Here is a 16928-nt window from a genome sequence, read left to right on the forward strand (position 1 = left end):
TTGGAGGGGTGACAGGTAAGCTTCTATCATGGATGAAAAATTTTCTGACTGATAGAAAAATGAGGGCAGTAATCAGAGGCAATGTATCGGAATGGAGAAATGTCACAAGTGGAGTACCACAGGGTTCAGTTCTTGCACCAGTGATGTTTATTGTGTACATAAATGATCTACCAGTTGGTATACAGAATTATATGAACATGTTTGCTGATGATGCTAAGATAATAGGAAGGATAAGAAATTTAGATGATTGTCATGCCCTTCAAGAAGACCTGGACAAAATAAGTATATGGAGCACCACCTGGCAAATGGAATTTAATGTTAATAAATGTCATGTTATGGAATGTGGAATAGGAGAACATAGACCCCATACAACCTATATATTATGTGAGAAATCTTTAAAGAATTCTGATAAAGAAAAAGATCTAGGGGTGGTTCTAGATAGAAAACTATCACCTGAGGACCACATAAAGAATATTGTGCAAGGAGCCTATGCGATGCTTTCTAACTTCAGAATTGCATTTAAATACATGGATGGCGATATACTAAAGAAATTGTTCATGACTTTTGTTAGGCCAAAGCTAGAATATGCAGTTGTTGTGTGGTGCCCATATCTTAAGAAGCACATCAACAAGCTGGAAAAGGTGCAAAGACATGCTACGAAGTGGCTCCCAGAACTGAAGGGCAAGAGCTACGAGGAGAGGTTGGAAGCATTAAACATGCCAAAACTAGAAGACAGAAGAAAAAGAGGTGATATGATCACTACGTACAAAATAGTAACAGGAATTGATAAAATCGACAGGGAAGGATTCCTGAGACCTGGCACTTCAAGAACAAGAGGTCATAGATTTAAACTAGCTAAACACAGATGCCGAAGAAATATAAGAAAATTCACCTTCGCAAATAGAGTGGTAGACGGTTGGAACAAGTTAAGTGAGAAGGTGGTGGAGGCCAAGACCGTCAGTAGTTTCAAAGCGTTATATGACAAAGAGTGCTGGGAAGACGGGACACCACGAGCGTAGCTCTCATCCTGTAACTACACTTAGGTAATTACACTTAGGTAATTACCTGACTCATTGCGTGTTGACCCAGTCAACCCAACAACTTCAGTCAATCCAACACCATCAACATCCACCACCACCTCTTCCATGTAAATAACTATGCTTCATCAACATCGATCATCAACATAAGCGGATCAGGACTTCAATTATTGGTGAGTACAAACAAAATACGGTCACGCATTTACGCTATGAACCTGTCGATTTTTTTCCCTAGATTTTTTCACACATTTTTTTATATTTTTCCTCCATTTCTCGTATACGAACTTACATGTTAACCGACGGGTCTCGTCCCCAAGGGGTTCTGAAACCAAGTGGTGCTCTGTATTGCCCTTATCTTTCTCCTTGTTGTTCTCGTCTTTCTCATTTGTGTTCTCATTCGTCTCATTTTTTCTCTCCTTATTCATATCACCAGTTTGCTCTACAATATTGCCTTCATTTTTGTGTACCTCGACACCATGTCCTTCTACATTGCTACTTTGAGTCTCTAAATTCTTAGTCCCTGGGTTGTGCTCAGAGTTCGTTGCTGTCTTTATATACTCTGCATATATTTCTGGTAGTTTTTGTGTGAATTGCAGCCTGTGTACTTCAGGAATGTTATTCATTAGTTTGGTAATGTTTTCCCACATCTGTCTGTCACTTTGACAGATCCAGTAGTTATCTTCCCGGTTTGCATATTGTGTAGGTAATCCTGTACAACTCAGGTGAAATCTTATGTTACAAATGTTACATACAATGCCTACAACACTCTTCCGAAGTGGCTTAAAGCAGCCTCCACACTCCCCCATGTTACGTTTGTGGTGTTATAATATTATATGAATATATTTATAATATTATATGTACGTATATATAATATGTATACAGTATATTTATAATATTACATATGTTTATTTGTTCAAGTTTATGTGGAGGTACTTATCGCCTTGTGGAGAAATATGGTCCCCTTGGGGACTGTACAGACAGAACAGAACCCCAGGGAGAACCCCCCAGGGAAACAGTCAAAACAAACCGAAAAACCGAGGTACAAGGTGTGGGAGCAAGCATAACAGACAGGGAGCTGAAGCCAGAGAAGCGTCTATCCCAGTTGACATAGCTTACGAACTGATGCTAGGCAGCCGGCGAGGTAGGTCCGGGGCTCCCCCCTCCCCCTCTCGGGGTGGGGAGGGCTGCGCGGACGATCGGCCCGGCAGTAAAGTGTGATGTTTGCTTGTTTGCTTGTTTGCTTGTTTCCTTGGGATTGTAGCGAGTTTCTACCTCTCTGTTCAGTTTTTTGTTTAGTTTTTTTTACCATGTGGGGTTTGTTTTGTTATGCCTACCTTTCTGGGTGCAAACCCCGGTCAATGGCAGATAAGGAAAACCCCAACCACAAGGGGGTTTTCCAGGGCCATTGCTCCCTGAAATCTCTCTGAAGGGGCCAGGTTCTGGCACTGGTCCCTGGTAGGTCTGAACTCCTTAGCTGATGTCCCGGTCTAATATAACATACATTAGCCCGATAAGCTCCAGGAAGCCGTAGGGGCTCCCCACAGAAAATTATACAGACAAACAAGGACGGCCCCACGAAGAAGCATGTAAGGGCCAAACAAAACGCCACAACCAATCCCAAACTCGCATCCCCAATATCAAAACTGCAGCAAAATGTCACCTCATGACGTCATGACATGACACAGTGTAACATTTACTCCATAACAATAACATTTACCTCCACCATTGTACCTCATAACACGGCAAAGGTGGGGCCCCTTTGGATTGACTCAAGCATGAGTTGGACATGCATATGAGTGGGACCGGATGGGTATAATAGGAGCTGGCTCGTATGGGCCGATAGGCCCTCTGCAGTCACCTTTGTTCTTATGTTCTGATATCGGTATTCAAAAACCACACACACCAGAGTCTGGCCGAAAAAGACGCCAGACCGCATAAACTCACCTGCAGAATGTAGGCACTAACGCGTCACGGACACAACATAGCCGAGAAGATGCCAGGAGCACCGCCTGAGGAAGAAGGCCAGAGCCGCACCTGTAGGAGAAGAGTAGGGTAGAGACGAATGAGGTGCCCCACACCCATATGCAAGGAAAACCCAGCAACCTCCCCATAGCAGCAATCCAGAACACCCCCAGCATCTACGGGGCACGGACTGGAGAGACGAGAGGAGCGAAGAACCCGAGAGAATAAGGACGCGGAACACCAGCACCTGTGTACACTGTCCAGAACAAAACAAACTCCCACGGCGTATACGCAGGACGCATGAGGTCCTAACCGCACAATCCCGCTCAGTGGGGAGAGCACCAACAAGGAGTATTGCAAAATATTAGCAGTGCCCAGACAGAGCACAGAGAGAAGATATAATGACAAAAGAACGAGACAGTATCGAAAACCAAGAAGAAGCACGGAAGAGGACCAAAGAGTCCAAAAAAGACTGGAGGTAAGCCTCAGCGGAAGACAACAGACGGTCCAATAATGAGGGAAGAATCGAAGATCTTCCCGAACCCTCAAGATCTCACAGAAGCAAACAAAATCACGAAGGCTCATAAAGGCACAGTCGCACCCAAGACCAAAAGTTATGCAGAACCCCAATAATAGGGGAACATAACCCCAACATGGCGGAGAAGTCCCGTCCCAGAGAAAAGGGGGGTAGAAACGGAGAAAAGTACCCACCAAGAGGAGGAAACCGAATGGACCTGAAGGAACAAGGATCCGAACCCGGGGAGGGGTCGACGCCCAACAACCCATACGCAGATGGGGAAAGGAAAAACCCCACTCCCCATAACTGCAATCCCTGCACTGAGGGTACAAAACCCCGACGAGGTTCAACGGGGCCCGAGGCCCCCCTCAAGTCAGCCCCTCTCCAACCCCGGGAACCTCCACGGCAGGCCTCTGGGCCGAGCCGTCCCCCCAAAGCCCTAGCCTTACAAGAAAAAAGCCGGGGCAGCCGGAAAAGTACTAAGGAAGGGAGCCCACTGGCAGACTCATACAACCCGGCTGGAGGAACAGGCTCAAATGCTTCCGTCGCTACCCCGGAAGGGGAAATCACCAAGACCGCCCGAGTCTCAAGACCACCGAATCCCTGCCCCGACCGCGAACCCACAGACGGAAAGGATCCGGATGCAGGGAGGAAGGGGGGGATGGAGACCAGATGAAATCACAACGGGAAAAAGACAAGGAAGTGAGGAAGGAACAAAGCCGAAGCAACCAACACCCCCAAGCCCCATCACAACAACCAAAACGGGGCAGCCTTGGGGCCTCCGGGGAGCAAACAACCTAACACGTTGCAACCACTTGAACCAAACATGCAATGCCCGTGCTGCCTGCACCCGCATAGTCAGCATAAGACCAGGTAACCGAGTCACAAACAAGCAACGAAACTCGCAGGACTCCGGGTCAAAGGTGCCACCGACCCCACAGGCAGCAGACGGAGGCGAAAACAATGAGAGTCACCCTGAGACAAGGGGACAGAGCAACCCTCAAACTCGCACAAAGCAAGGGGGGACTCAGGTCACATCCATTGGACTCATGCGCCCCCATGGGGATTCCCAGGGTCCTGAGATGGAACTCATGCTCAGGAAATCCCAGGCAGGGTACTGCTAACCGGCGCCCAAAACTACCAAGCATCTTTCTAAAGCTGAACCTCAGGGACATGTACACTCACGAGGGACCTAGCAGGGGGCACCACCAGAAGAAAACCGTATTAGGTCAGATACCAAGGGCAAACAAGGCAGACCCCCACACAAGGCACAAATAAAAAGAAAAACAAAACCCCCAAAGAGAGGATAACGTACCCAAAGGAACAGAGCCGGCCGCTATGAATGGTGAAAACAAGCTGCGCAGCACCCCTGAGCCCTGTACCAGTGCAAACTGCCTCTTTCCTTAAGGTAAACAAGGGAGACAAAACACCCAAGCACCCCAAAGGGTGGCCAAAAAAACGAGCAGTTAAACAGCCCAGCAGAGGCAGGACCCAAGGAACTTGTGGAAGGCAACCCCAAGCCACAAGGGCAGTACTTACAGGGCACCTAGGGAAGGTAACCCTAAGCGCATGCAGTCCAAGTACTGAAGAATAACTCCTGGCTCTTGCACCACTGGAAAACAGCCACCACACTCTAAGCAGAGTGCTGAAAAATCACTGGAGCCAGAGCACTTGACCTCTGCCTCTAGCATCAGCCTTAGAACTGAAGGGAGGATAGCCAGCATGAGGGTTTGGGGCTTCCCATTCCCCCCTCCCAGGGAGGGAGGGAGCTGCGCAGACAGCGGCGCGGCGACATGTGACGTCATGCTCATTTGCTCGTTTCTTTTTGGGAAGTTCTATCCACTTGTTCAGCTTTTGGTAGCAATTTTCACCAGAATAGGGGTTTGTTTTGGGACGCTTACCTTTCTGGGTGCCTGACCCAGTCGATGGCAGGCATAGAATGCTTCCAACCACACGGGGATTTCTATAGGCCATTGCTCCCCATGCCTCTCTGAGGAAGCCAGGTTCTGGCCTACTAATATCAGTAGGCTGATATTAGCATATCAGCCTGGATAGCTCCGGGGAGCTGACGGGGCTCCCCGCAGAAAGGTAGGCGAACCAAAACAGACCACTGTCTGGTTAACCTGTGCAATCTACATCCTAAACGATCAAAATAACTTCCCTAGAAACACACCCAACAAGCAACACTTTATGCAACTAACACTCTTGCTCATTGCCCGAAACACTATGCGTACTAGTGGCTTTAGGTATTGTATGTACTACCTCTATCTTTAAATCAATCAGAATGTTTGTACTGTAACTCTGCAACTATGTATGTACTTTTCCTAAATAAATTATTATTATTATTATTATTATTATTATTATTATTATTATTATTATTATTATTATTATTATTATCGCTATCCTCCCCCCCATAGGGAGATGGGATAGCTGGAAGCCTACCACTCCAGTTCTTGAATGATGAAAATTGCCGAAAGAAGGGAGGGAGAGAGGGTGTCAAGTAGCCTCCAGGGGCTCACCCAGGAAATGGTGTTTCATTACATTCAACACTCTTTTCTGTGATGAGCTCCATCGTCCACCCACAGCAAATTACCTGCAATTGCAATTACAAATCAGCAAATTACCTGCAATTTGTTGTTGATGAATTTATAGAATAGGCCTGGTTCTGTTTTGCATTTGTCTGCTATCCCTTCCTCAGTCATCCAGGGATGATCTACCTCTGACACCCATCTTTCAATACACATTGAGTAATCACACTAACGTGATGAGTTAATGAGAAAATCTGTAGGAGCAGTGATGATTCAGAGGTAGAACATTCTTGGATGACAGAGCCAGAGTGCAGGGGGGAAAATTGTGTGAAAATCCTGATCCAGCTTCAGTGGAAGCCTTGGGAAAACCTTGTGAGCTCAGTAGAACTCCAGACTGCAATCCTTTTATTATGTCATGGCCTAATTGACTGAGGCGTGTGTGGGAACACCCACCGCATAGGTTCGAACCCTCATCACTGCTCCTACGGATTTTCTCATCGACACATCACATTAGTATGATTACTCTCTGTGAATATCCAAATTGGTAACAGTAGTTGGTAAATTCCTTAGTGTCTTCATTGGTAAGTTGAATTTCCAGGGACATATATTAAATATAGCAACAATTTTTTTTTAAACAGTTGGCATTCTAAACTCAGATACTATGTACCTCACCCTGCCCTTGTAATGCTTTATTACTCACTCATCTATACTGTACTTATCTCACCTATGGTGAGATAAGTAGGAGGTCTGGTCGACAACCGGGGCCACAGGGATGCTAAGCCCCAAAACCACCTCAAAGTATGGTGTATCTGTGCTTGGGGTTCTACTACCCAAGATCATCTACGACCTCTAATTACTCAACACAAATCAACGATTAGAACAATAACAAACACATTCAGCACTCTGCCCCTTTACTTAAATTATCTTTGAATATGTTAGATATTAGGTCACTGCACATCCTCTCAAGTGTACTCTATATAAATATAACTGAACTATAATGCCAATCCTGGCCTTAAACGCTTCCTAGAAGGTTGTAACAGAACCCATGAGCACCACACCAGAAACAAATACCTATTTAATATTTCAAGAGTGCGACTTAATCAAAACAGAAATGTTCTGCAAATCAATAGACCCAAAATGTGGAATGACCTCCATAATCACATCAAAGACTGTCCTTCTCTCAACCAGTTTTATGGAGAAACTAAGATAAACTATGTACTGTAAATTGCTTATTTCCTGAATGTCAGCCAATGTATTGCTGTTATTCAACATTAATTACTGAACCCGTACTGCTGCTGTTATCTGCCATGTAAACGTTGACAAATTTATTCCTTCTTTTTATTCTGTAAAATTACTAACTACTGTTGTTACAATTTTTGTTGGTCATCCATCATGTAATAAGTCATTTTATTTTCTCTTTCTCTACTTTTTTTTATCTTGTTTAAGTCTTTATAGTTTTCCCACATTATGCCCAAAACGCTCTGCGTATTAGTGGCTTTAAACAATGTATTTGCCTACTTTTGTATCCAACAATCTGCTTGTTTCCTATGTATGTACTTTTTGCCTAAATCAAATGTTTTATGTTTATGTTCTTTACTTTTCAACAAACATCCTAATATTTATTATGCCAGTTTTCATTCTATCCCAAAATCACCCTCTCAATGTTCCTCTTTCAGTATACTGTACATGTCTTGCATCACATCCTACAGCACAGTATTCCTTATCTTGGACACTAAACACCAGAAATTACTTCAAAATGTCAATCAACACTTACCGCAATGTCATTATGGTTATCAAGTCTCATCAAAATTTCCCGGATACACTCCTCGGGTACTTCCTGCAGTGTTGGATGCACATCATCACCCGGCTGTAAAATACCCAAACATTAATCACTAATCAATAACAATTTATACTGTTTATGCTCGGTAATCTAAATTACATGGGGCCCATCCTCATTTGACAGCCAAATTTCTTACCAGGAATGTTCATAAATGAACAAATTTGCATTTTTTTTAATATTGAATACAGTATTCTCTACCTGTTGTATCTTAATGGTGGTGGCAATTGCATGTATATCCTGAAGTCGTCTTGAATGCTGTTCCCATAAAATGGTGGAGCCGAGCTTGTTGCCCCACAGGTAGTCTTCTAATCTTTTCCGAAGTTCTTGAAGGAGGTGCTGCAGAACATGTACATTCTGCTGGCTACTGGTCACTTCATGGGCTACCTCCTCTAACATACCAAAAAGCATCTGCAAACAAAAGATATTTATAATGTGGTAAATATTTCAATTCAAGGAACCTGGGAATTTTGTAAACCAAGTAAGAACCTTAACCCCTGCACTGCACTCACTGACATATCTCAGTTGATGGGTGGTGTGCTCACAGAGAAAGGTCGTTTGTTGGTACGTGATACCTCGGCGTACAAATGCCCCTATTTACAAACTTTTCAGGCTACGAGCCCAATTTCTTCGTAAAATGTGAATCGACTTAGGAGCTTTGCCTCGGGTAACGTAGTTTGTTGATAAGCATATGGGCGACATAGTGTGTGGTGCCTGGTCACATGGTCGCCCGCACTTCAGTTGATACCGCACTTAGTGCCTCCCACTAAGTGACGATCACGCATGAATTCTTTGTAAAGAATTTTATTGTTTTTTGGCTTTTTGGGGTTTTAAACATAAAAGTAATTATTATATATCATGCCATGGGTTCCAAGAAAGTCAGTAGCAAGGTTCAACCTAAGAAAACCACATGTGAGGAAGACCATAGAGGAAAAACAAGAGATCATTTGTAAATATGAAAATGGTACACAGGTTGTTGAACCAGAACCAGCTAGGCAGTACAACAAATCTTCAGGGGAGGAGGCAGTAAAGGATGTCCCTTCCTCATTAATTAAGAAAATGTGTGCAGTATAGGAAAACTGCAAAGTTTTGCTGAAAAGACTCACCCAGATAAAGCTGTAGCAAGCCGTTGCATTGTCCTCATTAATGACACTGTGATGTCTCACTACAGACAAGTGTTAAAATATAGGGAAAAACAAATGTCTTTAGACAGATTCTTAGTAAGACAAGCAAGCAGTGAGCCACAACCAAGTCCTAGTGGTATGCCTGCAAAACGTAGGAGAGAGAGTACCCCAGAGAAGTCATCAGTGCCTGATGTTATAATGGAAGGGGACTCCCCTTCCAAACAGTAACATCTATTATTTATTTATTTATTTATTTATTTATATATATACAAGAAGATACATTGGGTTTGTGAGAACACATAACATAGTGATTACATTCTTGTAAAGCCACTAGTACGTGCAGCGTTTCGGGCAGGTACTTAATCTAACAGAAAATTTTAAATAGGTAAATATTAGCAAAATTTATCAAATGATAACAGGTACATTGCAAGAAAAAAAATGAGATGAGAGAGATTTATAGGTATATTAAAGCACATTGGTAGCTCAGATTGATTGCATAGACAGCTTAACCCTTAAAGTGCGCATCACGTCATATGAAGTGTAAATCGTTCTACCAGTCAACTGCGCTTCACGTCATATGACGATTATGGGTACCGCGCACGATTTGAATGGCCCGCGGTGTAGCTGGGGGTCCCATACGCTGCCCAAGGGCTCTAGTAAACAGCGGCCATTTTGAAAAAAATTCCCGCTCACGAACCGAAGGCATGGGAGGCCTCAGTTTAGCGAGAGTCACCATGGCGAGCGCACGGTCAAACGCCTCACGGGCACGCACCACTCAATCCCTCACCCCAGAGAAAATAGCCCACGAATTATTCTCTGAAGGTGAAGAAAGTGTGTTTGATGATTCAGACAACGATGAGGATTATACACAGTTGTCGGGTGATAGTAGCAGCAGCAGTGAGAGTGACAATGGCATGGCGAGGCCTCTACGCCCACCCATGCCTCCTCGCCCAGTTTCTACCCCAATTCTACTACGACCTCACAGTTCCTGTGGATATTTTCTGTTTGAGGGTGACGAGTCAGAGGGAGGCGACTCCTTTTCTGGGTTTAGTGACTCGGATCATAGTTTTATTGAGCCTGTGGCTGGTACTAGTGGTGTAACTGGGCGAGAAATTGTCGCGTCAGCAGCATCTCGCCCAGCCAAGCGCCACGGCATGGCACCACATGAGGGACCAAGACCCTCGTGTTCACGTGCATCCACCTCACATGCATCCACCTCGCGTGCATCCACCTCGCGTGCATCCACCTCGCGTGCATCCACCTCGCGTGCATCCACCTCACGTGCATCCACCTCACGTGCACCCACCTCACGTGCACGTAGCCGCCGTGCTTCTCGCAGACGGTATTCAGCTCCTGGTCGCTGGTATGCATCGCTTCCTCGCCGTCTTTCCTCTGCATCTCGCAGGACGCCTGGTGTACTTGAGTGGAGTGATGGTGACGATTTTATTCCTAATATTCCTCACTTTGACGATAAAGATGTAGGGATTACAAACCTTTTCCCTAATCAAGGTGAGGACATGGCTGAGATGGAATATTTTACAGCATTCTATGATGATCCACTCATGGAATACATTGTACACCAAACGAACCTGCATGCTGCTTACCTGATTGAGAGGGAAATCACAGAATCTTCACGACTGCAGCGTTGGAAAAATACCACAGTTGCGGAAATGTATGTGTTTTTGGCACTCTGTTTGTTGATGAAGCACTGTCACAAACATGCAATAAGTGACTATTGGAGCAAGGACCATACAATACCAACACCTTTATTCGGGAAATATATGTCACGAGACAGGTTTCAGATACTCCTCAGGTGTCTACATTTTGGAAGTGTTCAGGACCGAACAGCTGATGATAGACTGTGGCGAGTGAGGCACTACATGAATGATGTTATTGGAAAATTCAGAGATTTTTACGTACCAGCACAGAAGCTGGTGATTGATGAATCTCTCGTACTTTTCAAGGGACGTGTTCCATTCAAACAGTACATTCCCTCAAAACGAAACCGATCTGGCCTGAAATTTTTTGTTCTTTGTGATTGTGAGACAGGATACGTGTTACACATGATTCTGTACTCGGCTAGTGATGTAGACATTCCCGGTAATGACGAACATGGATTCTCGGGGAGTGTAGTGAAGACCATCATGGCTTCGTGGATGAACAAGGGACGCATTTTATACACGGATAATTACTATACAAGTCCCTTGCTAGCTCGGCTCTTGCTAGAAAATAGAACTGGATTGGTTGGTACAGTAAAGCCACAACGAAGGGAAATGCCTGTGTTTGACAATGACATTGCAGTTGGTGAGTGTCAGAGAAGGAAAAGTGATAACATTCTGTCAGTTCGGTGGGAAGACAAAAGAGAGGTGAACTTGTTGACAACAATTCATGATGGAACAATGGTGAACAGTGGGAAAGTGAACCATAAAACAAACGCACCACTATATAAGCCAGACTGTGTTTTAGACTATAATATCAACATGCGGTTATCTTGAGATGATTTCGGGGCTTTTAGTGTCACCGCGGCCCGGTCCTCGACCAGGCCTCCACCCCCAGGAAGCAGCCCGTGACAGCTGACTAACACCCAGGTACCTATTTACTGCTAGGTAACAGGGGCCTTCAGGGTGAAAGAAACTTTGCCCATTTGTTTCTGCCTCGTGCGGGAATCGAACCCGCGCCACAGAATTACGAGTCCTGCGCGCTATCCACCAGGCTACGAGACCCTAGCCTATGCGGTTGATTGATAAATCGGACATGATGATTGGCACTGCAGAGTGTGTGCGGAAGACATGTAGGTGGACAAAAAAAGTGTTCTTCCATCTTGTGGACATGAGCATGCTGAACTGTTTCAACATGTACCTTGTGAGAACTGGACGTAAGCCCACTTTCCGTGACTTTGTATTTGATGCTGCAATACAGTTATTAGGAAAGTTTGCAAAAGATATCCCAGGTATTCAGCGGTCCATCATAAACCCACTGTTGCAGCATGCTGGTACTCCACGCCTCGCTCACACTGAAGGCTCCTAGCACACAGACTCAAGTATTTGCCACCAGCTTATTAGGAAAGCTACCTCTGCCCCGAAACTACCTCTGCCCGAAACGCTTTGCGTAATAGTGGCTTTAGGCATTGTATGTACTAGCTCTATCTATAAAGCCAACAAACTTTGTAAAATCTCTTTATGTATGTACCTTACCTAAATAAAATTATTATTATTATTATTATTATTATTATAGCTGGGAAGCGTGCAATAGCCCAACGTGATTGCTTGGTGTGTAAAACAACGACACGTAGAGACAAAAAACGGAAGCTTGTGCAAACATGGTGTGAAACGTGTGGTATCCCATTATGTGCTGTCGACTGCTTCAATGACTACCACAGTCTAGAAAACTTCTAAGTGTGCTTCAAAGTGTGTATAGCGTGTGCGAGTGTGTAAATATGTAAACATATAAGCAGATAGCGTGTGCGTGTGTGTAAATATATACAAATATAAGCAGAACATACAATATAATAGACTGTAATGACATATTATATTGCCGTAATTGAAAACATATGTGTGCGCCTGTGTATACTCAAATATGCAACAATTATTGATACAAAATATGTTCAAACATTATTTGAAACACAATTAGTGAAAAAATTGGATAAAATGCGCCTAGACATTGTAAATAAATAGCGTGAAAATATATTTGTGGCAACTCTGGCTGTTTGAGGACCGCACGCAACGCCTCTGGGGCGTGTACTGCATGAGCGAACATGCAGAATGTGACGTCATCGCTGAGCTTTCCGGCTCTATTGCAACAAAAGTAAGTACAATAGAATTTTTTTTTTTTTTCCCCGTGATCAGTGAACACAACTTAACAGATTAGCAAAAAAAAAAAAATTTTTTTTTTTCAAAATGACATGCGCCTGTGGGGATGGCAGGATATTAGACCCCGAGCATGTTAAGGGTTAAATGGTAATTTAACAAAGATTAATATGCACAATACAGCATATTTCTAGCACATATAAGAAGACAGCAATGATCACAATGGTAAAGTTATTTGGATTACGTACATAAAGATTGGGAGATTGGGTAACACTAGATACAGAGGAATTTTAAAGCTCAGTGTAAGGAAACTATGAAGAAGAAATTGGGTGCTTTTGGTTTTGGTTTTGAATGAGGAAAAAGTTGGACAGTTTTCAATTCACTAGGGAGTGAGTTCCATAGACTAGGTCCCTTTATTTGCATAGAGTGTTTACACAGCTTAAGTTTGACTCTGGGGATATCAAAGAGATATTTATTTCTGGTGTGGTGACAATGGGTCCTATTACATCTGTCCAGGGAGAGTTTCAGAGCATGGTTTGCATTTAAGAACAGGGTTTTGTAAATGTAGTTGACACAAGAGAATGTGTGGAGTGAGTATATGTTTAGCATGTTTAGGGATTCAAACAAGGGGGGGCTGAGTGTTGTCTGAAAGCAGAGTTTGTTATTATTCTGATAGCAGATTTTTGCTGGGTGATGATGGGCTTGAGGTGGTTTGCAGTGGTTGACCCCCATGCACAGATACCATAATTAAGATAGGGATAGATTAGTGCGTAATATAGTGAGAGGAGAGCAGAGTTAGGAACATAATATCTGATTTTGGAAAGTATACCAACTGTTTTAGAGACTTTCTTAGTTATGTGCTGTATGTGGGTGCTGAAGTTGAGTCTCTTGTCTAGGAATAGGCCAAGAAACTTTCCATCATTTTTATTACTGATGTTAATATTGTCTATCTGTAGCTGAATTGCATTTGTTGATTTGCTTCCAAATATGATGTAGTAGGTCTTTTCTATGTTTAGTGTTAGTGTATCTATAAGTGGACTTTTTTTAATTCATTATTCGCAACATTATTTAGTGTATGTGGGTTGGGGTCTGAATAGATGAGGGTAGTATCATCAGCAAACAATATTGGTTTAAGAATATTAGAGACATTAGGCAGATCATTGATATATAAGAAATAGGAGAGGTCTCAAGATGCTGCCCTATGGCACTCCAACGGTTATTGGTAAAGTGGGAGAGGTTATATCATTGATAGCTACACATTGGTGTCTGTCACTAAGATAGGATCGGATATAGTCCAGGACAAGGTCTCAGATTCCATAATGCTGGAGTTTAACCCTTAAACCGCGCAAATCATATATATATGATTTCAGTGACAAAATCGAAACAGCGCACATCATATATATATGATTTCGTGTCTAGCACTATAATTTAAACACCCCGCCTGGGACAGGGGCAGCTATAGTGCAGCCACAATCGATAGTTGCCAGATGCCACTTAGAAAAAAAAATCCAGGCCAACATTCTTGGGTGTAAGAGCTTCAGTATTAAGGAAGCCACCAAGGCTGGTGCACGCAGCACGAGCTCACAGCACCGCTGTTCAGCTTGTGACCACAGCGTCGCCTAAAAATGCCATAATATATATGATACTGCTTTATTTAGCGATGATATTATTACAGATGACCCCTGACTGTGATAAAACTGACCAGGATTCTAATAATTGCAGGATTGTGGTGATATTTAGCACTGTGCTCAATGGAGGGAGGAGTAATGCAGTGGGAGGGAGGGTGGTGGCGTCGTCTTCTGACTGTGTGTGGCCACCTTTTATTGACTGCACTCACCATACCAGCTTAGTGGTTCGCTATGGTGAACACAAATGTAGATACTTATATATAACGTGTGCATTGAGTGTAATAACAGCAAGAGGAGTAGGTTGGGAGCCGCCATTTTGGTGATGTAGGTGCGTCGTCTGCACGACTTGTCATGTTGTTTACTGGTGGCCACTATGGTCTTTGGGCACCATACCAGCTTATTTGTACAGGTATGGTGAATAAAACAGGTAGATGCTTATAATGTGTGTATATAGCATAATAACACCACAAACAATATTGTTGAAGGAGAAATATTAGTGCGTCTGGCCTTGAGGTCGGCCGCCACCAGCTGACTGTGTGAGTAATTACCTAAGTGTAATTACCTAAGTGTAGTTACAGGATGAGAGCTACGCTCGTGGTGTCCCGTCTTCCCAGCACTCTTTGTCATATAACGCTTTGAAACTACTGACGGTCTTGGCCTCCACCACCTTCTCACTTAACTTGTTCCAACCGTCTACCACTCTATTTGCGAAGGTGAATTTTCTTATATTTCTTCGGCATCTGTGAGTAGCTACGTCTTTGTGCCTTTACTCACCATACAAGCTTAGATATACAGTTCTGGTGAACAAAACATGTAAATATGTATATATAACGTCTGTATAGTGAATAAATGCAAAAACAGTATTGTGGGAGGAGAATGAGGGCGAGTGAGGTGTTGAGGGAGGGAGTGGCAGTGAGTGGCTGGCTGGTGTGTGGCGGTCAATCCTTGTTGTATTTTGACTCACAAGACCAACTTAGTGGTTCGTTATGGTGAACAAAACATGCAGATACTTATATATAACCTGTGTATATAGTGTAATAACAGCAAAACTATTTGTTTATTGTTTTATGAACATAATAATTGAATCACTAATATGCACACCTTAATTTTGAGTACAGCGATGGTTCACACATTTTATTATATAAATATATCACAATTCACTCTATTGAATAATATTACTGCAAAAAACTAAGAAAAAATCAGAGACATTGAAATAATTAGGTAATAAAATATTTGTGGCAACTGCCGCCTGACAGCTCGAGCGGAGTAGACCTAGTCTGGCGAAGGCTCTGTCAACGCCCCTTTTTTGCCACACTTCTCTACCCTTTTGTGGCTAAAATATGCCACCTACGATTTTTTTTGTTATTTTTTCCGTGATCAGGGAACAAAAATGAACACTTCTATAAGTCGAAAGAATTTTTTGGAATTTTTTTTTTGTTGCGCCTGTGGGTGTTAATTCCATTTGAACCCCTAGCGGTTTGAGGGTTAAGTAAGAGGTAGTTGTGATTAACAGTATCAAAGGCCTTCTCAGGTCAATGAAGAGTCCAATCGAAAACTCATTTTTGTCAAGGGCTGAGTAGATTACATCAAGGAGACTAATAATTGCATCATTGGTACCCATTTGGGACTGGGAGTGTCATGGTCCCAAAAGATCCCGGGATCTTTTGGGATCTCTTCTCCTCCCCTCTTCACCGTCTTCCATACACCAACGAGTCATCAATAAAGGTAAGCTATAACATGTACATACTATAGTACTAAATATTTGTGTGAATTAGGTATGAAAAGTATTTTGAAGTTAATATTTTTGGGAGTGTGGAACTAATTAATTCAATTTACATTATTTTTTATGGGAAAATTCGTTTCATGTTGCGAATTTTTGGGTTACAAACCGTCTCTGGGAACGTATTTAATTCGTAAACGGAGGGGCCACTGAACATCATAAGATTTGAAACCTGCGTACGGTAACCTGTGTAGCAAATGGATGCACGAGGCCTCCAGTGAGCATCCACCATCTTGAAAAAAATTCCCAGCATGCCCCGTGGCCATGCATAAACTCAGCTTGAAGTGAACAACCATGGCTGACAAATACTGCATGCATCTAGCTCTAAGTCACCCAAGGGTTATGTAATTGAAAAATCCTCACAAAGAACGAAATGCAGTACATGATGTATTCAATAAACCTGACTTTGACAGTAATGATGATCCAAGAAATGATATTTACCTAGCACAATGATTGGATACGAGTGATACGGACATTGATGAGGACAATATAGGGGTCCAGTATCAGGATTGCACCAGCACTGCTGCCACATCCCAGGCCAACACCATTTGAACAATGTTCCATATCACAGCTGTGCCATTTATTTTTTTACATTCCTCTATGCAAATATAGCACTTGGAAGGGATCAGAATAAAGATTTGGGATAGGACAGGGTAAAGGAATGGTGTCTAACCACTTGAGCTGGATGGTGGAGCAACGGTCTAGCTTC

At 43.2% G+C, this 16928-nt stretch overlaps 1 protein-coding gene across 1 annotated transcript in view; it reads right to left on the reverse strand.

Moving 5' to 3' along the window:
* Positions 1 to 16928, reverse strand: part of LOC123764827 (F-box only protein 25) — a 121120-nt gene that overhangs the window by 58382 nt on the left and 45810 nt on the right. Inside the window, exons 4-5 of the mRNA XM_045753019.2 lie at positions 8083 to 8292; positions 7819 to 7911 (exon numbers count right to left, since the gene is read on the reverse strand). Coding sequence (XP_045608975.1) covers positions 7819 to 7911; positions 8083 to 8292 — 303 coding nt within the window. The remainder of the gene's footprint in view (positions 1 to 7818; positions 7912 to 8082; positions 8293 to 16928) is intronic.

This window comes from Procambarus clarkii, chromosome 48 (genome assembly GCF_040958095.1).
Source record: "Procambarus clarkii isolate CNS0578487 chromosome 48, FALCON_Pclarkii_2.0, whole genome shotgun sequence".
NCBI lineage: Eukaryota > Metazoa > Arthropoda > Malacostraca > Decapoda > Cambaridae > Procambarus > Procambarus clarkii.